Here is a 20,952-nt window from a genome sequence, read left to right as displayed (position 1 = left end):
GCCACGGCTACAGTGACAAAGCACTGAAAAAGACACTGACATGTCTCCCTAATAACAATGATAATCAGACGATTATAAGCCAAGGACACAAGCGGAAATGTCTCTAAAGCCAAGCAGCTGAGGCAAATTAGTGAGGTGACCTTATGTGACGAGGATGGGGACTGCGGTGAACTGGATGGACAGAGCACACATTCCATGAAAGGCATAAGAATTAACAAAATAATGATCATTTCAAAGAGTATATATGCTTAATACAACATGTGTGCAGGTTGATTTAGGCCATAATCACTACTAGTAACCCTTGAAAGGTTTTGAACAACATAATAAAGCTTGATTTAACAGACTTACAAAGAACTTCATGCACAACAAAGAGATGTGTTCTTTTCAAATATACATGAAACTACAAAAAAGCAATCATTAAGCTACAAAGAAAATGTCTAATAAATCTTAGAATACAGAAATTAGGCTTTAGCAATGTGCTTGAGATAGTGAACACTCAATAAATGTTTGGAATGAAATAGCTAACAATTTTTTCAACTTGTGGGTTATTTTATTATTATTATTTTAATTATTATTATTATTATTACTACTACTACTACTTCTACCATTATCCTCATTTTATAGATGAGAAAAGCCCACAGTTACAGTCAGTAAATGACCAAGGAAGAACCTTACCCAGGAGATCTGCTCCAAAGCTCATGCTTGTAACCACTATGCTAACTTTATGTGTGCACAATATTAAAACACATACTTCAGATAATTCTTGGATTCAAGAAAAAACTAATTTGCAAATTGTTTACAAATAAGTGATAATGAGAGACCTATGGGACGCAGCCAAAGCGGTAAGCAGAGGAACATGTATAGCCTTTGATACGTTTATTTGAGAAACACAAAGACTAGTAACTGTCAGGGTGTGAAGGGAAGAAAAGAAAAATAAAACTAAAGAATGTAAAATAAACAGTTAATAAATACAAAAGCAAAAATCAATAAGATAGACAACCTAACTGTAATATAATAAAACCAAGAGCTCTTTTTTTTTAAAAGATCAATATATGTTGGCAACTAATTTAAAATATTTTCAAGCATCATGAGGGCCAAAGAAACCTTGTGAGCAGGCCAGAGCCTGCATGGGAGCCAAGTACTTCATACTCTTCTACTCAGCCACCCACCCCAGTCATCACCTGGAAGTGGGGCTGAGGGGCCAGACTGTGATGAGACTTCCACTTCTACTTTACGTTTTGCTCAATACTTGAAATTTTTCAGTATAAAAATTCTCAAATACAGACTAAGGTAAAGGTTTAAATGATACCCACCCCCAAACACAAACAATAAAACTTCAGTAATTAACAACCTTATTTCACCTAAACCTTCACCCACTTCCCCTGCGAATTCAGAAAATTTTGAAGCAAATCTCAGACACTTCATCTGATCGCTAAATATTTCAGTATATTTCCCTAAAAGATAGGAACTCATTTATTAATATTATATATTGTTGTTCCGTCACTAAGCTGTGTCTGACTCTTTTGCAACCCCATGGACGGTAGCCCTCCAGCCTCCTCTGTCTGTGGAATTTCCCAGGCAAGAATACTGGAATGGGTTGCCATTTTCTTCTCCAGAGGATCTCCCTGACCCAGGGATCAAAGCTGCATCTCCTGCATTGGCAGGTGATTCTTTACCACTGAGCCACCTGGGAAGCCCCATATTACATATAACCATACTAAAGTAATCACACCAACAACGTAACATTAATATGTATGTGCTTAATTACAGAAGTAACACATGCTACCTGTTTAAAAAAAAAAAAAACCAGAGAGAAGTTTAAAAGAAGTTCAGTAGACCTCATACATTTCAAAACATGCTGAAGGATCACCCACAAATGATCCTTGTACAAACGGGGACACTGAGGCTGAGACCAGGGCAAGGGTTTCCCTGTCATCCCCCAGCCAGTAAGATGTGGAGCACGGATTTGAGCTCAGAACTCTTGGTGACACACCCCAGGCTGGGTCCACTCTACCATGGCAGCCTTTTAACCTGACTTATAGCCAGGTTCTGAAAATAACGATAGAATACTTAACACAGTGTGGCAACAAAACCTCCTCAGCCATAAGGATACATGCCATAAGATACATCACATCTTACAGGTGATGGGGCAGAGAACTAACATCTGTGCAGGAAACTCTGCCTGGTAAGCCTGGGTAGGTACTTTCATTTCCATCTTCTCTTTCAAGGCTCCCGGCAGCCCTAGGCTATGGGCTGAATTTGTCACTGTTGTTCAGTCACTCAGTCATGTCTGACTCTTTGCAACTCCGTGGACTGCGGCATGCCAGGCTTCCTTGTCCCTTCACCATCTCCTGGAGTTTGCTCAGACTCATGTCCCCTGAGTTGTATCTCCTCAAATTCATATGTTGAAGTCCTAAGCCCACATCTCAGAATGGGACCAAATTTGGAGATGGGGTCTTTAAAGCATGATTACGGTGGTGCTTGCTAGTGGTAAAGAACCCGCCTGACAACGCACAAGACGTTAGAGACAAGGGTTCGATCCCTGGATCAGGAAGATCCCCTGGAAGAGGGCAGGGCAACCCATTCCAGTATTCTTGCCTGGAGAATCCCACGGACAGAGGAGCCTGGTGGGCTACAGTCCAAAGGGTTGCAAAGAGTCAGACGTGACTGAAGCGACCTAGCACGCATGCTCATGTTAACATGAGGTCACCAGAGTGGCAGAGCAGTCCACCGTGACTGGTGTCTCTCTTTGGCTGTGGTGGGTCTTCGTCACTGCACGCAGGCTTCCTCTAGCTGCGGTGAGTGGGGGCTACTCTTCATTTCGGTGCCCAGGCTTCTCATTGCAGTGGCTTCTCCTGTTGCAGAGCACAGGCTCTAGGTGCATGGACTTCAGTAACTGCAACACAAGGGCTCAGCAGCTGCAGCTCACAGGCTCTAGAGCACTTTCTTCGTAGTTATGGTGCACGGGCTCAGTTGCTTTGCCAAACTGTGGGATCTTCCCAGATCAGGGATCAAACTGGTGTCCCATGCACTGCAAGGCAGATTCTTCACCACTGAACCACCAGGGAAGCCCCTGGTGTCTTTATAAGAAGAGGAGATTAAGACACAGACACCCACAGAGGTATGACCATGTGAAGACCAGGAGAAGAGGGCCCTCTCTAAGCCCAGGAGAGAGCCTCCGAAGAAACCAATCATGTCAACACCTTGATCTCGGACTTCTGGTCTCCAGAATTGCAAAAAAAAAAAAAGTGTGTTGCTTAAGCTACTCAGTCTAGGGTACTCTGCTACAGTGCAGCCTGAGCTTCACCGAGAGTAGAGGTGCACCGCGTACTTCACCGATGAGAGAACAGCACTCACCTTACAGCGCTGAAATGGGCTTGAACCCAGATGAGAATCCAAAGCTATGTTCCCCCCACCGCACCAGGCAGCTAGGCGTGCGGGCGAGCAGGGCTCAGCAAAAGTGAGGACAGACGCAGTCAGCCAGGAGGGTGAGCAGACCGCGCCCCTGCCTCGGCCCCACCGTGGGTAGGCACACCTCCAGCCCTTCGGCTCTGGACTGTGTCACCTGACTTGCTTCCGACGACAGGATGTGGCCAAAATGACAGCACGGTAGCAGGGGCAGGGCATGATACAGCTCACTTGCTTTCGTGGCCCTCATGCCCCTCTGACATTACTGAGAAGATAGCACACAGTGGCTTGGGACGGAGCTGCCCCATCAGCTCACAGACCAGCAGTGAGAAAAAGCTACCCAGCAGAGCTCTCCAGGGCAGCCAAGCCCAGCTGACCCACAGTCTTTGAGCGATAAGAAACAGTAGCTGTTTTAAACCTCTAGGTCTGTGGGTGATTTGTTACATGCCACTACGTAACTGAGATAAAAAGTCAAAAGAAGCAGCATATAACCAAAGAGATACAAGCGCAGACTCTAAAGTCAGACTGCTGCTGCTACGTCGCTTTAGTCATGTCCAACTCTGTGCGACCCCATAGACGGCAGCCCACCAGGCTTCCCATCCCTGGGATTCTCCAGGCAAGAACACTGGAGTGGGTTGCCATTTCCTTCTCCAATGCATGAAAGTGAAAAGTGAAAGTGAAGTCGCTCAGTCGTGTCCAACTCTAGTAACCCCATGGACTGCAGCCTACCAGGCTCCTCCGTCCATGGGATTTTCTAGGCAAGAGTACTGGAGTGGGGTGCCATTGCCTTCTCCGAAAGTCAGACTGCCTGGGAGTAACTCCTGGCTTAGCTACTGTTCTGCTGCGTGACCTTGGGCAAGTTGCTTAACCTCTCTGATCTTCCGTATCATCTGTAAAACGGAATGCATGAAAATATCCATCTGATAGGGTTGTGGAGAGCATGAAATTAACTGAGATGGTGTCTGAAGAAAAACAAAACTTGCTGAGTGATAGCTCTACTGTTGCGACTAGGAACTAGAGGTTAAGCTTGTCCTGGGGTGCTCTGGTCAGTATGACTGAGACAAGAGATGAGAGACCTTGTGTTTTCTTTTAATATCCATCCCACATCTGCCTTTCCCTATTAACTTAGTGAGACAGTGAGGTCCCTATCACTGGAATATCAAGCAATGATCCACCCTCAAAAGATAGGACCAGATGCAATAATCACTGAGGCAGGTAAACAGTGGTATCAAGAAGAGAATGTTGGGCTTGAGGGCAGATCCGGGGTTTTGAGTCCCAAGCTCCATGTGTGACCTTGGGAAGCCATTTGACGTCTCTGGTCTCATGCTACAGAATTGTTACTTGGATGAAAGGTAGAAATGGATGGGACTTTGCCTTGTAAACTAGTAACACCAAGACAAGCTATATCCACAGGGTCATCACAGAAATGTTACTCCAGGCATATTGATGGAAAAGCCCTCCACCTCTGAAGTTCTGTCTCTCACCGGCTTAGGGCGGGCAGGCATGCTGACACCATCCATGCTATACCAACCGCATGACTGATGGATTACACACAGCTCTCTTCCCCGGTGGGGCTGCCTCTCAGCCCAGAGTTCCAGTGACCAAGTCAACTGGCTGCATCAGGTCATCATCAAGCAAAACCTCCTACCCTGGGAGCCAGGCCAAAGCTCACTGGCTCCCTTCTCTCTGCCTGCTTCTGGGGTGTCCGGGAGATTGTGGGTTCTGGGTGTCAACTGAACCCATGGACCCCACTGGACCAGCTGAGCCCACAGCTGTGGACACCAGCCTTCCAACCCCACGTGACCTGGTTCAGGCCACACACAGATTACTCGTAAAATGTTCTAAAATAGTAAGAACATCGAAAAAAAAAAAAAAAGTCTTCAATATTGCTGAGGGTTGCTGCAATTGCAGTGAGACCAAAAGCCCTGCACCATATGCTGTTGTGTTTACCGGGCAACACATACCACCACCAGGTGCTTCTGCCCTCTACCCTAGGAATCCTGCCACGACAGCAAAGCCTTAAGTGGGGAAATAACCCAGCAGGATCTACACACACACACACACACAAACAGATGTTCAATAATTGCAACAAAAAAAAAAAGGAAAGATGGATACATTTGTTGTTGTTCAGTTGCTAAGTCATGTCTGGCTTTTTGCGACCCCATGGACTGCAGCACGCCAGGCTTCCCTGTCCTTCACTATCTCCCAGAGTTTGCTCAAACTCGTGTACACTGAGTCGGTGATGCCATTCAACCATCTTATCCTCTGTCGCCCCCTTCTCCTCCTGCCCTCAATCTTTCCCAGCATCAGAGTCATTCCCAACATATTCCCAGAATATCCATCCATTATGGAAAGAAGGACCAGGGACCCCAGAGGGCATCACTGAATCCTTCGTGGGGCAAACTGTCGGGAGGAGCTGTGAAAGGATTCATGAGATGCTTCAGTTTGGTCAAATTCATGTCCATTGAGTCAGTGATGCCATCCAATCATCTCATCTGCTGCCACCCCCTCCTCCTCTTGCCCTCCACCTTTCCCCATACACATTAAAACATAAATATAGAAGTAATTAAATAAATGATCATACATTCCTTTAGTGGATATGGAGCTATGAAAATAGATTTTCTTTAAGACTGCAGAAACACAAGATAATGTTTGATGTGTTTGATGTAAACTTAAACAGAAAAGGACTCTGAAATACCAGGTATATGCCATAGACACCATGGGAGAATACATATCTCTGCTCCTTCCTCACCTTCAGAACCCATTCAGTTTGAAAAGCAACATGCCATATCTTCCCAGACTCCCTTGCAGCTAGGGTTGGCCATGAGACACACTCCTGGCTAATGCTGCTACTGCTGCTGCCAAGTCGCTTCAGTCATGTCCGACTCTGTGCGACCCCATAGACAGCAGCCCACCAGGCTCCCCCATCCCTGGGATTCTCCAGGCAAGAACACTGGAGTGGGTTGCCATTTCCTTCTCCAATGCATGAAAGTAAAAAGTGAAAGTGAAGTCGCTCAGTCGTGTCCGACTCTTCTCGACCCCATGGACTGCAGCCCACCAGGTTCCTCCGTCCATGGGATTTTCCAGGCAAGAGTACTGGAGTGGGATGCCATTGCCTTCTCCGTCCTGGCTAATGAGATGTAGGTAAAAGTCCCTGGGTGGGCCATCCAGGAAATCTGTTTAGAAAGGAGCAGATTCAGTGGGCACACATCTTTGTCTTTTGTTCTCTTTCTTCCTGCCAGGAAAGGATGCTGGAGGTGATGCCGGATGTGGAGCAGCCATCTTAGAGCCATGAGGCACCAGCCTAAGAACTAAAGCCAAGATAGCTGGCTGAGCAGAAAGACAGAAGGAGTCTGGGTCTCTGAAGGCATCATGGAGCTACCTGTCAGCCCGACTACCTGCCCCAGACTCCTTCATTGCTGTTTGGTCCAGTCACTGTAGGCTAGGTTCTCTGCTACAGGCAGCTGAACACAGTCTCTCAAAGATTCATCCTGATGAAATGACAGAAACAGTGGGCATACATTTCAGTTCAGTTCAGTTCAGTCGCTCAGTCATGTCCGACTCTTTGCGACCCCATGAATCACAGCACGCCAGGCCTTCCTGTCCATCACCAACTCCCGGAGTTCACTCAGACTCACGTCCATCGAGTCAGTGATGCCATCCAGCCATCTCATCCTCTATCGTCCCCTTCTCCTTCTGCCCCCAACCCCTCCCAGCATCAGAGTCAACTCTTCGCATCAGGTGACCAAAGTACTGGAGTTTCAGCTTTAGCATCATTCCTTCCAAAGAAATCCCAGGGCTGATCTCCTTCAGAATGAACTGGTTGGATCTCCTTGCAGTCCAAGGGACTCGCAAGAGTCTTCTCCAACACCACAGTTCAAAAGCATCAATTCTTCAGCGCTCAGCCTTCTTCACAGTCCAACTCTCACATCCATACATGACCACAGGAAAAACCATAGCCTTGACTAGACGAATCTTTGTTGGCAAAATAATGTCTCTGCTTTTGAATACGCTATCTAGGTTGGTCATAACTTTCCTTCCAAGGAGTAAGTGTCTTTTAATTTCATGGCTGTAATCAACATCTGCAGTGATTTTGGAGCCCAGAAAAATAAAGTCTGACACTGTTTCCACTGTTTCCCCATCTATTTCCCATGAAGTGGTGGGACCGGATGCCATGATCTTTGTTTTCTGAATGTTGAGCTTTAAGCCAACTTTTTCACTCTCCACTTTCACTTTCATCAAGAGGCTTTTTAGTTCCTCTTCACTTTCTGCCATAAGGGTAGCGTCATCTGCATATCTGAGGTTATTGATATTTCATACATTTGGGCAAAGATAAAAGTGTGAACATGAAAAGCTAAAGCCATTCCCACATACGACCATAGGACCATAGGGGAACGATGGGGAACTTCCCCCCCTTTATGAAACCATCTTTGCACGGCTCACTACTTCTCCTTTTCAGCCATATGAGAGCTACTTTGTGAACCAACACACACTGACATCCACTGAGCTCACTGGTGTTTGAATCCCTCTGGCCTAAACACTTGCTCCAAATAGATGCTGGACCAAATAGATGCCCCTCAGCACTTGGGGTGGGGTCAAAGAGGTCACTGTCTCCCTGAAAATGGTGCTCACACTGGGAAACCTCTCATGACAACTGGACTCAGTGGGAACATCCCCCACAGCCTGGGTCAGGCCCTTTCCTGGGGCCCAGATGAGACCTGTGGTCAGAGCCCAGCCAGTCCAGCCCTGCATCGCCAGTGGTTTGAGAGAGAAAAGGTCCCGACGTTGCACACGTGAGGAACGAGGGGCATGGGGCTGCCTCCAGACTTACTGGGGCCTCGCAGCTAGGCTGTAGCAGAATCCATGCCCCCTATGACACAACAACGCTGCCGAGAGAGCTTCTGCCTCGGGAGAGGGGAGGCCGAGTGTCCTCCTGTGGCTTTCCCCAACGCCTCTCGCCCCCTCCCCCTGAGTGACTCACCCCAGGGGCACCTGAGCTCCCATCTCCCCTCCACACAGGACTGTACCTGAGAGTCACCTCCCTCCAAAGACCCCCGCGCACCCCGGGCGGTTGTGTGGCTTCCTCCGGGCAGGAAAGAGGGAGCAGGCAGAGGGAAGGAACCCACGGCCCAGGCACGCAGTGCGCACGTGCACACGCCACATTACGCAGCTCCTCCCACCACGTGCTGTGGAGGCAGCTCTTTCTCCCCGTCCGCAGAAGTCAGCAGGGCAGGGGACACTGTGTACTTTGGAGGTCACGTGGCAATGTCTAGAGACGTTTTTATCTGTCATTGCTGGGTGGGGGAGGGGAGTTGCCACTGGCAACTAGAGGACGGAGACCAGGGGTGCTGCTCAGTGTCCTAAAACGCACAGGAGAGCCCCCACTGCAAAGAGGCGGAAGCGGAAGTGAAGTCGCTCAGTCGAGTCCCACTCTTGCGACCCCATGGACTGTAGCCCACCAGGCGCCTCCGTCCGTGGGATTTTCCAGGCAAGAATACTGGGGTGGGTTGCCATTCCCTTCTCCAGGAAATCTTCCAACCCAAGGATCGAACCCGGGTCTCCTGCACTGCAGGCACACGCTTTTACCACCTGAGCCACCAGGGAAGTCGCAGAGGCATCCAGCCCCAAACGTCGGTGGTGGGAGGGGGGAACTGTGCCCCTGCCCGAGGTCACACAGGGACCAGAGCCGGGGCCCCGCGCACAGCCTGTGCTCTTCACGGCATTCACAGCGGCATCCTCATCATGGGTCACGAGTCGTCACGGTCTCCTACCCACGGAAGCAGGGACACTGCCGGTGGGCCCCGGGAAGGACTTAAAGGAACAGCAAGAGCCAACAGGCAGATCCCCACCAAGCTCCACTGTGCCAAAGACCACAGTGCAAAGGTGTGGGGCGGGCATGCGTCCACAAGTGACTCTGGGGGCCCGGGCTCCAGGGAGCAGCCCCGCTCTCAGCCTGGACACCCCAGGGCTGCGGCGCCCATAGCAGCTGCCAGCGCCAGTCTCTCATCCCCCGCCAGGCCTCACCTGCCCCTAAGACTCACTGCACCCCAGCACCCCAGACGCCTGCCCCCTCACACACCTCCAACAAGTGGCCGACGGGAACCAAGGACCCCACTGCACATGCTTCACACACTAACGTCTAGTCCCGGGCAGTCAGTCATCCAGCAGCCGGTAAGTACATCCCCGGGGCTCAGGACACCGGGATAAGAGCCCTGACCCCGGCCCTCTAGCATCTTTCGTGTGCAGAGACCCAGCACAGCAACGGGGCCCGCTGTCACCTCCCGACAGTGTCAGGGGACAGGTTCAAGGGTGGCCCCAGAGCCCTGTGAGTGCACAGGCCAGCTGGGCGGGGGACCAGCACGGGCAGGGTCTGAGATGGGAGCAGCCTGCCAGGGGTGTCCAGGGAGGGGTGGAGGGGGATGGCGGTGGAGGGGGGAGGCTGGAAGGGCAGGGAGAATGCGCCAGGGTGGAGGGCTGGGTGCCATGACAATGCGGCGCAGAGGGCAGACACCTGTGCCCCTCGGCCCCGGGCAAAGGCCAGTGATGCTGGCCTCTAGGAGGCCTCTGGCCTCCTGCCCTGCGTGTCTGGCAGGGCTGTGACAGCCCAAGGCTATTTTGCAGGTGGGTATCTCTCCCCGCCAGGTGCCTGGCAGACTCACATGGGCCTGTCACTGGTGGTGGCCTTGGGGGCTGAGATCACACATTCAAGCTATTGGAGCGAGGTGCTCCCCATCAGCGAGACGGGTCTCCAAACTGCCATCTTCCCTAAAACTGACAGCTGAGGTTCAAGAAGCTGGGCCTGTGTCCTGCACGTGTCCAGGGGCCCCAGGGCCCAGCCATGCAGGAAGAGGGCCCCTAAGCACTCACTTAAAAGTCCCCCCCCAGCTCTCAGGACCAGGCGTGAACCTCATCCCCAGTAGGTGCCCTGAGGAGGGCCCCGGAGAGCCCGAGACCAGTGGGCGCCCAGCCCTGCCCTGGGCACTCAGGTGTCCACTGAGGAGGTTGCGGCACACACACAGACTGGGGTGCCCTGAGGGAAAATGGTGGGGCTGGCTCTGACCCGAGAGGTTGGGGGTGCAGAGGGGTCAGTTGCAGTGGGATTTGGTGGTGTGGACTTCAGAAGGGCCACTGCGGCTGCAGGGTGGAGGAGGGTGGCCTCCCAGGAAGTCACATTTTCCCAACAAGCCTGGGGTGAGAAGACCTACGGCCCAGGCTGGGACCCCACGACTCCAGAAGCCCCCAGCCTGGCATCCCCCCCACCATGGGAGCCTCCTTCTGCTGCAGGCCAGGTTTGCTATCTCCAGGAGTGTTCTCTAATGCAGCGTGGACACGGGGCAGCACCCACAAAGGCCAGGGCGACGGGAACCCTCAGAGGCGTGGCGGCCCCCAGAGAGTGGGCAGGGAGCTGGGCTGGGAGGCTGTGATGACGACACTTCCAGTGTGGTTCCCTTCCTGTCCCGAAACAGTCTTGGGAATTTGGAGATGGTCCCAGGGCCCCTGAGCTGGTGCGGCGCAGGGAGGCGGGAAGCACCTGCCAGCCTCCGTCATCACAGCAGAGCCTGGGGCCGCGAGAGGAGGCCTCTCACTGCACATTCTGGTGTGTTCTCTGATGCTCGAGATACACAGCCACCAAGCTGTGCGTCCCCATCTCATGGATGAGGAAGCAGGTTAAAGAGGTGTGCCCAGGATCGGGCCTCCAGGACAGGCTGACGTGAGCTGCCCTGCCCGAGGCTGGGGGACCCCGTGATCTGCCGGCCCCTCGAGTCTCTCTGCACTCAGGCTCTGGAGGCAGGCGGCACCGTGACCCACACCTCCGGATGGAATATCGAGGCCAGAGGTCGGGCCTGGCCCTGGGCCCCTCTGCTCTCCACATGCCAGGCCCAGCATGCCCCTTGCCACACCAAGTGCACCTGCACACCCACCAGCCCGCCACTGCCCACAGCTCACCCACCTCAAGGTCTGGCCCCCTCCTTCACCACATTGCCACCACCCAGGGACACTCCCAGGGCTGGGGACGCAGCAAGGGTGAGGGCAGGTCAGGACAAGCCCACTGCACAGGGCGGGCCCCACCTTTAAGCAGCTGTTCCCCAGCCAGGCCCCCTCCTTGCTCAGGACCAAGACTCCAGGAAGGAGCATGGCTGGGAAGGTGCTCGAGCCAATAGAGGGTCACCAGCTGGGGACACTGGTGTCCCCAGGCCTGGGGGCAGACATCTCATGGTGTCCTGACAAGCTGGGCCAGTGCACTCACGGAGCTCCTGAATTTTCCCATCTTCCCCCGCTGCAATTTCTTTCCATCAATCATCTCTATTTCTCTGGGTCCACGGCACATAATTGTTTTCTGCTCTGAGATCAATGTCAGGGTCTGGGTTCACCCCAGTTCAAGACAGTGACTACAGGAGAGTTCTCTTGGAGCAGACAACAGACGTTCGAGTGGGCCGAAAGCTCAGAACTCATTGGTGCAGGGAGGGGGCTGCCCAGAAAAGCTGGCATACTGAGCGGTAGCATTAACAGAAGTATAGTGCTAGGCCAGGGGAGGTGATTCTCTGCTCTCGCTGCGTGATCAGACCTGAGTTGGAGAGCACATGTGCGTGCCAAAACTGCTCAGGGGAGAGGGGCCCAGCTTATGAAGGCATTATCGAAAGAAACCCAGGGGCCCTGGGACCAGTTCCAAAATCCCAAGACTGTTTTAGGACAGGAAGGAAACCAAGCTCTACTCAGCCCTTCCGCCAGAGAACTGGTAAACCACAGGGTGGGCGCCTTCAGTTTGAAAGGGAGACCCTCCTACAAGCAGAGGTCCCAGAGTGAGGGCAGGCAGGAGAAGGAAACTCTGAACATAATCCCTTAAGGAAGTGAATGCCAGACCCTCCCGGCCCCTGCACATGGGTGGCAAGGAGGAGGATGTCCACCAGGTGGAGGAGAAGACCCTCAACCAAGCTTTCACATCCCAGACCCCGCTGCCCATGGACTCCCTCAAGCGCCCACTGCCTCTGCTTCTGCAACCCAGGGGCCTGGCTCCCTAATCTCAGTATTCCACTCATTTCCTCCTGTGCTTTCGCTGGTCCTCTAGCACAGCTGGTGTGACTCAGAGCACAGGTCAGCTGCCCGGGGCTGGCTGCCTGTCCATCCTGGCTCCCTGTGCCCATCACACTCTGGACCACGCCACATGCCTCCTGCTCCAGACCCACCGCACTCTGGGTGCTGAGTTCTCTCTCCTCTTCTGGCTCTGGACCCCCAAGTTCGTTTCTAAATGGAGACCTTCTGGTCCCTCGTCAAGTGACCACCATGGAGACTGGCCAGTCCTTTGAGAGAAGGCCAGTCCTCGACATGCAAACTGATTTTCCCTGTGGAGGGAATAACCTCCACATTCATCAAGGCACACACACTTCATCACATGTGAAGTGATGAGCTCCCTGTCACGAGAAGCATTCAAGAAAAGGCTGGCTGATGATGCAGGATTCAGGGGGCTGACAATGTTCTGTCTCTTGAGCTCAGTCCTGGTTGCATGGTAGGGTTTGTTTACAGGGATCACTGAGCAATACATTTGTGATAGGTGTGCTTTTTCATACAAATGTCTTAAAATTTTTCAAATTAAAAGTGACTGAGATCTGCCGATCATCTGATGGGAAGATGAGGCTGGAACAACCTGAAGATCCCCTGCCATCGAGGCATTAACACTCACTGAGCCTGCTGGGGTGCCATGCACCTCCCCCCCACAGCGGCCGCCACCCGACTCTGCACATGGGAGCAACTAGGCACCATCCCACCGGTAGAGGAAAGCGTGAACCATGAACAGAGCTGAGTGAGTGCTCTGAGCAATGAGGAGTGAGTGAACAAGCAAGCGAACGACAGCACGGAGGAAAGGATGGATGCACACGTGGGTGTGTAGGGTGTGACACACGGGTGCAGGGAGGACGTTGGGGATGGGCAGAGACAGGTGTGAACACAGGTGCATGGGGATGGGCAGGTGCAGGTGTGAACACAGGTGCATAGGGACGGGCAGGTGCAGGTGTGAACACATGCATGGGGATGGGCAGGTGCAGGTGTGAACACAGGTGCATAGGGACGGGCAGGTGCAGGTGTGAACACACGCATGGGGAAGGGCAGGGATAGGTGTGAACACAGGTGCGTGGGGATGAGGGGACAGGTGTGAACACAGGTGTGTGGGGACGGGCAGGTGCAGGTGTGAACACAGGTGCGTGAGGACGGGCAGGGCAGGTATGAACACAAGTGCATGGGGAGGGGCAGGTGCAGGTGTGAACACAGGTGCATGGGGACAGGCAGGTGCAGGTGTGAACACAGGTGCGTGAGGATGGGCAGGTGCAGGTGTGAACACAGGTGCGTGGGGACGGGCAGGTGCAGGTGTGAACACAGGTGCGTGAGGACGGGCAGGTGCAGGTGTGAACACAGGTGCGTGGGGACGGGCAGGGCAGGTGTGAACACAGGTGCAGCGAGGTCTTGGTGAGGGAGGGCATGGGGTGGGCAGGCGGAGATGTGGACGCAGGTCCACAGGGGCGGATATGTACATGGAAGCCTGATTGACCTCCTGCCCCAACTTTCCCAGGCTTAGCTAGTGAAAGTCCAGGCTGATGAAGACAACAGGTGTCCAAACACGGGGTCTCAAGCTGTACCTGCCATCTCGAAGCCCTCAGCGTGGTGGTGTCTCTTACACCTCAGGAGAGCCATCTCTGTCTCAGGTTGCCCCGAGTCAGGGAACCCACCCCTCTGCCTCCCCCAGGACGTGTACAGACAGGCCGCGTTTGCTGAAGGGCCAGGGCCACAGGGCGCAAGGCCAGGTCCAGGCAGCCCTGGGAGGCGGAGCTCAGCACGGCCTGTCATGCAGCCACACCCAGCCCGCTGCCACACACAAGGTCACGAGGAGACCCCAGCCCTCCCCTCCAGCCCACCGTGTGTGGGTGGCCAGGCCTCCACCTGAGTCTGGCTGAGCAGGATTGCTGGAGGCAAAGGGAGAAGCAGGACACAGATGGAACATTCCACAGGCCCGTCCCTGGCTCCTGGTGGAATCTGTACTTGGAGCTGGCAGTGAGGGGATCCTGACTAGGAGTTCTGGGCCCTCTGCCCCAGTGCACACTGCCTCCTCTGGGCCTCAGTTTGCTCATCTGTAAAGTGGGGCAATGCTCCCTCCTACCTCAGGGGTGACGTGTGTGGAAGCTGTGTACTCAGGGGTCCTGCTCCCATCCAGGGTCCTCCTGGAGGTGCCCACTCCATGTGAGGCTCTATATGGGCCCCAGCATGCCAGGAAAGACACGCTTCCCCCGGGGCAGAATAAATGGCATCCACAATGCTAGAGCTGGAGGGGGCGCTGAGGGCAGCGGCAATGAGGGGTGGAGAGGAAGCCAAGTGTCCTGGAGGACGAAGGCCAGCAGAGACTCACCAACTCAGGGTGCCTGCTAGTGGCACGGGAAGGGTTAAGTGAGTTCAGCTGTCCCTGCGTTTCCCGCTGGACGGTACCCAACTGTGTGGGTTTCCAGCCCCGCTCCTGCCTCAAGGCCAGACCTTATCTTATCATCTTAGACTGTCCCAGAGCCTCAGAGGCAATACAGGCCAGGCAGGGGCAGCACAGCGAGGCTGTGAACTATGGACAGAACACCGCGCCAGGAGCGCCAGAGGATGACGCGGGAAACACTTGCCGCCTGGCGAGAACTCTGTTCAAGGTCCTGTGTGTGAGCAAGGAAAGGGGATGTCCCACCACATTCTCAGGGGACCTCGAGCAGGGACAGTGTCCCACTCCCCACCAGAGACCCGCTCCCTGAGCCGATCACCTTGGTTCCTGCAGCAGCCACCCCGCCTTTAGCTAGGGGGATCCCCCCACCACGTGTCAGTCTCCCCTCCTCCAAACAGCAGCAAAAACATAAACCCACGTCCTCCACTCCCTCCTTCCCCTGTGAGGACCAGTTTTTAAATCGTCCTCTTAGATCCTCCAAATGAGATCAGAATTCTAAGCACAGTTTCTTCCTTAATGATCCCGAAGGTGGTAACAGCTTAGAACACAGATGTGAAGAGTCTGAAGAGAAGTGTCGAGATTCCCGCTGCTGTCAGGTGTAGTAGCTGAGTGTGGGACATAATTTTGGCCTCCAGCGCCTCCGTAGGAAAAGCACAAGTTTGTTGGGGCTCCTTCCCCACCCGGGCCTTAGCCCCAGCAGAGCAACTCAGCCCAGGCACCCTACAGCCCTGCCAGGCCGAGTCCCACCGCTCCTCCCGACAGCCCAGGAAGGGGGGTGGGAGGGCGTCCAACCCTCCTGCGAACCAGACAGGCACGGCAGGGTGTGCAGAAGGATTTTCATCTTGACGTGATGGAGAGTTCCAAAGGCCTAGGACTTGCCAAATTTAGAACCAACATGATCTACTGGGCAGTAGCTACAAGTGGCACAGACCTCAGAAGCAGTGAGCAGGGACAGATGGCACCCAGACCTGGATCAACGACGGAAGCGAGTCTGCCCTCTCAAAGCCAGTGTGACCTGTGCTCGTCCCTCCTCGGGACAAAGTTGGCTGAGTCTGGGCCTCCCGGGACAGCAGGGGCTGTGGTCTGCGTGAGAGCCCAGCAAAGCCTCTTACGAAGACGGCGGCCACGGATCCAAGGCAAAGTGGTCATTATACGTGTTCTTAAAATCCATTTCACCAAGGGCGCTAATAAGTGCATCCATCCGGGAAGCAGGGTTCATTAGCAGAGCGGGAGCGGGTGCGGGTGGCGCCTGCCCCACCTTGGAGGCTGGAACTAGAAGTTGGAGCACACAGGCTCAAGAAACCACTCAAGGTGAGATGAAAAAGAATCCTGCGAAGACGCACCTGACTCATCAACATCACCATCTGATAGGAGATGGCTCCTCAGAGGGCCTGGCTTGGGGCTGGGTTTTGTTCTAGGCCTAGGAGAACCTTAATTTACATTTATATTAAAAAAAAAACAACAGAAATTAACTAGAAAGGTGCTTGGTTTCCTGCAAATGCGAGCTCTTCAGAGCTAAACAGCTTCTTAGGGGAGAATCTGAGGCTGATGTCAAAATTCCTGGATTCTCACCTACTAACTGCAGACAGCACTGTACCAGGTGACTGCACTGGCCACTGGCCCTTCAGAATCACCCCCGTAGGTGTTCCCAAGTCACAGTCCTCCTACAGGTGGGGGTAACTGAGGCTAGGAGTCAGGAACCAGCCCACCCGATGTGCGCCATGGTCTTCCAGGTCTCACCGGCCTCAGGTTCCAAGCCTGGTCAGTGGGCTCCAGCTTTGGCATCTTTCCACGGCAGGGAAATGCTGTTAGGACAGTCTTGTCTTCCTAACCTTACACATATATTCCAACCTTTCTTGCTGGAAAATCAGTTGGAAATTCAACAAAAGAACTGAGAAAACGTCACCCAGTCATCAGCGGCCCCTTCTCCTGTGCTGACTGGAATCCCACCCGCACCTCTGGCTAAGATCCACTCGGCCACCCTGTCTCGACTCTTTGTCTTTGGAGCCCGAACTGTTAGAAGCACATGTCCAGAACCACCAATCAGAATCAATCAGTGCAACTGACAAGAACCTGATCAGGTAAATGGACCATCTCTGGGTTTGATTTGTAACTCCAACCACCATCTCACCAAGGCTGCAATTCAATTCTCAGGACTAGCCCAAGCGAGGTATCCTGGGCTCCTGTCACTCCTGGAGGCCGGCATGCCCGCAGGTTTTATCTCTTTTGAGTCTACATCACCCAAGGCCCTTCCAGGAATGATGAGTTCTTCCCCTCCCCCGGGGCGGTCGGTTGTGGGGGGCGGGGGGGGCACATTCCCACAAGCAGGCCCCTGCCCCACAAGATTGCCACCCTGCACATGTGTGTCTTGGCCACAGCTCACGCTGAAAGTTTAAAGACAGAAATGCTGGCCGGCTGGCCCTTTCGGGAGCTGGAAGCACAGGGTGGGAAAGGAAGGACTTTTCTGTGTTTTGGCCACAGGGCCAAGGGCGTGTGGCAAGAGGGAGCAAAGCTGGTTCTGCTGACAACAGAAGGACGATTTCCTTCTGAAAACATAGAAACCTACACCAATGAATTAAACATTTCAAACAAGATGACTCTCTACAAAGTCTTTTCAACCAAGAAGGAAAGACAAGCCGTCCTGTGCTGGCGCTTCCTGTTGCATATGGCACTGAGAAATACTGTTTTTGCAGCATGCAGAGCTTTCCAGAGAAAGGAAAATATCAAGGGAAGGAAAAATCAGAGAAAGAGGTCCAGAGAAGTCAGGCAGGAGGGATAATGAGAGGCTGGGGAGAGAAGGGGCCTTTGCTCAGGGCGCAGGGGCACAAATACGTGGAGGGGGTCAAAAGAGTGATGGCCGTGAGCCAACGCGGTGGCCCCGACAGGTCCAAGGGGGTGGCCGTGGAGAGGCTGGAAGCCGCGCTGGGACAAGTTGCAAACCAGACACGCCACCCTACCTCCTGCCTCCATGGGGAAGGGTCCCCACCTCCACTGGGCTACAGAGACCTACTCCTTCCCCCACCTCTTGAAGTGTGATAGACACAGTTCTCCAAACACCTAGGCCTCGGTGGGGGTCCTGCCCTAGGAAGCCCCCAGAGACTGCCTGGTGGGCAGTGCCTTTGGGCTCAGAACCCACAGGATGTACCAACTGGACTCTCTCCCTGAACCGGGCCAGAACTTCCCCAGCTTCTCAGCAGTAAGCACACTTGCCTCACCCACCCTCACAGCCCAGGGGTGGACTGGTCCTGTCCCCACCCCACCCCAGCCCCCGCCTCCTAGAGCCTTTCAGAGGGCTGTCACGGCCCCCTAGTCTCCCCCCAACCCCCCGCCCTCCACATCACCAAACAGCAAACTCTCTCCTGCCAGGGGCCTGGCACACCCGGGCTCCAGCCCTGGAACAAGAGGAGCCAGGAGGGAGGAAAGCTAAGATGTGGGCTCGGAGAAGGCTGGCGAGGGTCAGCGCCTCCCACGCTCCAAGAGCAGTGCCCGGGCCATCTGAGTCGGTCTCCGCGCCGCGAGTGCCAAGGCAGCCCTCTCCAACTCCGGGAGAGGTAGTAAGTGTAAGGCTTGGAGCCCCGCGCAGCCCAGCCCGCGCCGGGGCGGTGGGTGGGTGGGTGTCTGCTACGGGATTATTCTTAGCGCTCCACTCTCTTCGCAAAAGTGGCGCCTCCGCCCTCTGGGCTCGGCACGCTCGCTCCGGGCTCGCACGCCCGGTCCAGACACCGGCGCGGAGGAGAGCCCCGGGTGGGGTCCGCGAGGGGTGAGGCCGGCGAGGAGGCGCAGGAGAGGCGGGGGGCTCCCGGAGAGGAGGGGGCGCTGCGGGAAGGGCCCCCCCCCCCTCGCGCCGGCGACAGGCGGCGTTTAACCCTCGGCGCCCCGCACCCAGCCCTGCGCTGCGCGCTCAGCCGCCTCCCCGGACTCCTCCCGGGACGCGGGGAGCCGGGCGGCGGCGCGCCCAGCTCTTACCTATGGTGGTGATGACCGTGATGGCAAAGTAGAAGGAGCCGGCGAATTTCCACTGGACGCCGGCGCGGTGTGGCTCCGACTGCAGGATCACCAGCTCCAGCTGCCGGTAGTCCTCGCTGCTGATGTTGTACTTGCCCTTGATCCGGATCTCCTCGGCTTTGAGTTTCTCCTCCTCGCGCATCTCGTGGTCCGACTCGAGGGCGTCGAAGACGGCGGCGCCCACCAGCAGGTAGGTGAAGGTGCAGACGATGAGGGACAGAGTCCGCACGTTCTGCCTCTTCATGGCCGCCAGCAAGGAGCCGGCGCGGGGGGCATGTCCCGCAGGCTCGCAGCCGCGCGCGTCCCACTGCAGCGCCCGGCGGCCGCCGCCGCCGCCTCCTCCGCCGCCGCCGCCGCCTCCAAGTTGTAAGCGGCGGCGGCAGCAGCAGCAGCAGCAGCAGCAGCGGGGAGGCGGGGGGCGGGGAGGCTGGGGGGGCCCCCCTCCGCCGGGGCCGCCACAGCCGCTGCCACCGCGAGGCGGCTGGCGGGGCAGGGGCGGCGCGGGCCCGGGCTCCGGCGAGAAGGCGGACAGGCACAGGAGGCTGCTGGAGCGCCGGGGCCAGGAGTCCGGGAGCCCCGACACCCTGCGCCAGACCCGGCCAAAACAGCCCGCCCCACTGCGCAGGGCCATGCACGGCGGCCCCGCCGGGCACCGCGAGGGCCTCGCTGCCCTCCGCACCCCGCCCCCCGCTCCCGCCGGAAAAGCAGGGGCGGGAGCGGGAGCCGGAGCGCGGCCGCCGGGGCCCGCGCCCCTCCGGGTCCGGCTCCCGGGAGGCGGCGCCCAGCTAGGAGCCCGCAGGTTTGCGCGCGCCCCGCGGGACCTCCTTCCCCCTTTAGCCCTCCGCGCCCCCCTTTGAAGGGGGGTGAAAAAGTTTGCGAAGTGGCTGCGTCTCCGGAGTCCCCAGCGATCCGGGAAGGGGCCGAGCAGGTGCAGCGGGCCGGGCGGCCGGCTGCCCGGAGGTCCGAGCGCCCTGCGTCCACCCGAGCGCCCCGGGACGCGGCGGGGTCCCCGCCAGGCGTCGGCCGTTCTGCGAAGTTTGCTGGGCTCAGCCCCCGAGGCGCGGGAGCGGGGCGCGGCCCCCGGGCGGCAGGGCCCGCGGCGGAGCGGCCTCGGGGGCGGCCGGGGGACGGCGCGGCGGCGGTCGGCCAGTCCGCTCCTCCGGGGGCGGCGGGCGCGGCGGCGGCGGCGGCGGGAGGGGTCCCGCGGGCCTCGCGGAGATGCGGGGTGGGCGCGGGCGCATGAGCCGCGCCGGGGTCGGGGCCCTCCGGCGTCCGGGGAGGCGGCCGCAGCGCTGGTCTGCCTGGAGCGCTGCGTGCGTGCGCGCCGGAGGGAGCCCGAGTGTGTGTGCGTGTGTCTGTGCGTATGTGTGCCCGTGTGAGTGAGTGTGTGTATGCGCGCGCGGGCGCGCGTGTGTGTGTATGTGTGTGTGTGTGTGTGCGCGCGCGCGCGCGTGGCAGCCCGGCTCCGGCGGGAGGGCCACGGGGGGCGGGGGCCGGGCTACGCTGAGGCCCGGCCTCCCTTCCTCCTTCCCCCCTCCCGCAGCCTCTTGGGTGCGCCACCTCCCGCCTGGTCCCCAGCCAGCTGGCGAGGCAGCCGCGGCGGCGGCTCCCGCTGCAGACCGAGCGCGGCGCAGGGCGCACGCGGAGGGGGCCGGGGAGGGGCGCCCGGTGGCACCGGGAGGGGGCGGAGGCGGGCGGAGGGCCGGGTGTCGCCCGAGTGGGGGTGGGGGGCGGAGCGCCGACAGGATTTGGCAGGGGGATGGGAGGATAAATGAGGCTTCTCGGGCGGCTCGAGTCCAGCTCCCCGAGAGGCGGAGAGTTTGAGAGACCCGGACTCGGACACAGAGACGGCATGCAGCCGGAGAAGGCAGACAGGCAGCTTAAGGGAGAGGAGAAATCCAGCGGAGAGTGGGAGCACGAGGGGCGGGTCCGCGGACGCCCGAGGGGAGCGCGCCGCCGCTCGCGGCTTCCCCCGGGGTCAGCCACCTGGCCGCGGGCGTGTGTCATGGGTCTGGATGCACCTCCTCTTGGCCCGCTGGGATCCGGAGGGCCGCGTCGGATCCGGAGGGTGCCGCCGG

General features: G+C 56.4%; 1 protein-coding gene across 1 annotated transcript in view; it reads right to left on the bottom strand.

Annotated features, from left to right (window-relative positions):
- The window catches only part of KCNK9 (potassium two pore domain channel subfamily K member 9), a 97,325-nt gene extending 78,207 nt beyond the window's left edge, over window positions 1-19,118 (bottom strand). Inside the window, exon 1 of the mRNA NM_001206824.1 lies at window positions 18,836-19,118. Within this exon, the coding sequence (NP_001193753.1) occupies window positions 18,836-19,118 (283 nt within the window). The remainder of the gene's footprint in view (window positions 1-18,835) is intronic.
- Window positions 19,119-20,952: the final 1,834 nt, after the last annotated feature.

This window comes from Bos taurus, chromosome 14 (assembly GCF_002263795.3).
Source record: "Bos taurus isolate L1 Dominette 01449 registration number 42190680 breed Hereford chromosome 14, ARS-UCD2.0, whole genome shotgun sequence".
Classification (NCBI taxonomy): domain Eukaryota; kingdom Metazoa; phylum Chordata; class Mammalia; order Artiodactyla; family Bovidae; genus Bos; species Bos taurus.
Note: the sequence above shows the minus strand (reverse complement) of the source record. Positions and strands in the feature narration are given on the sequence as shown.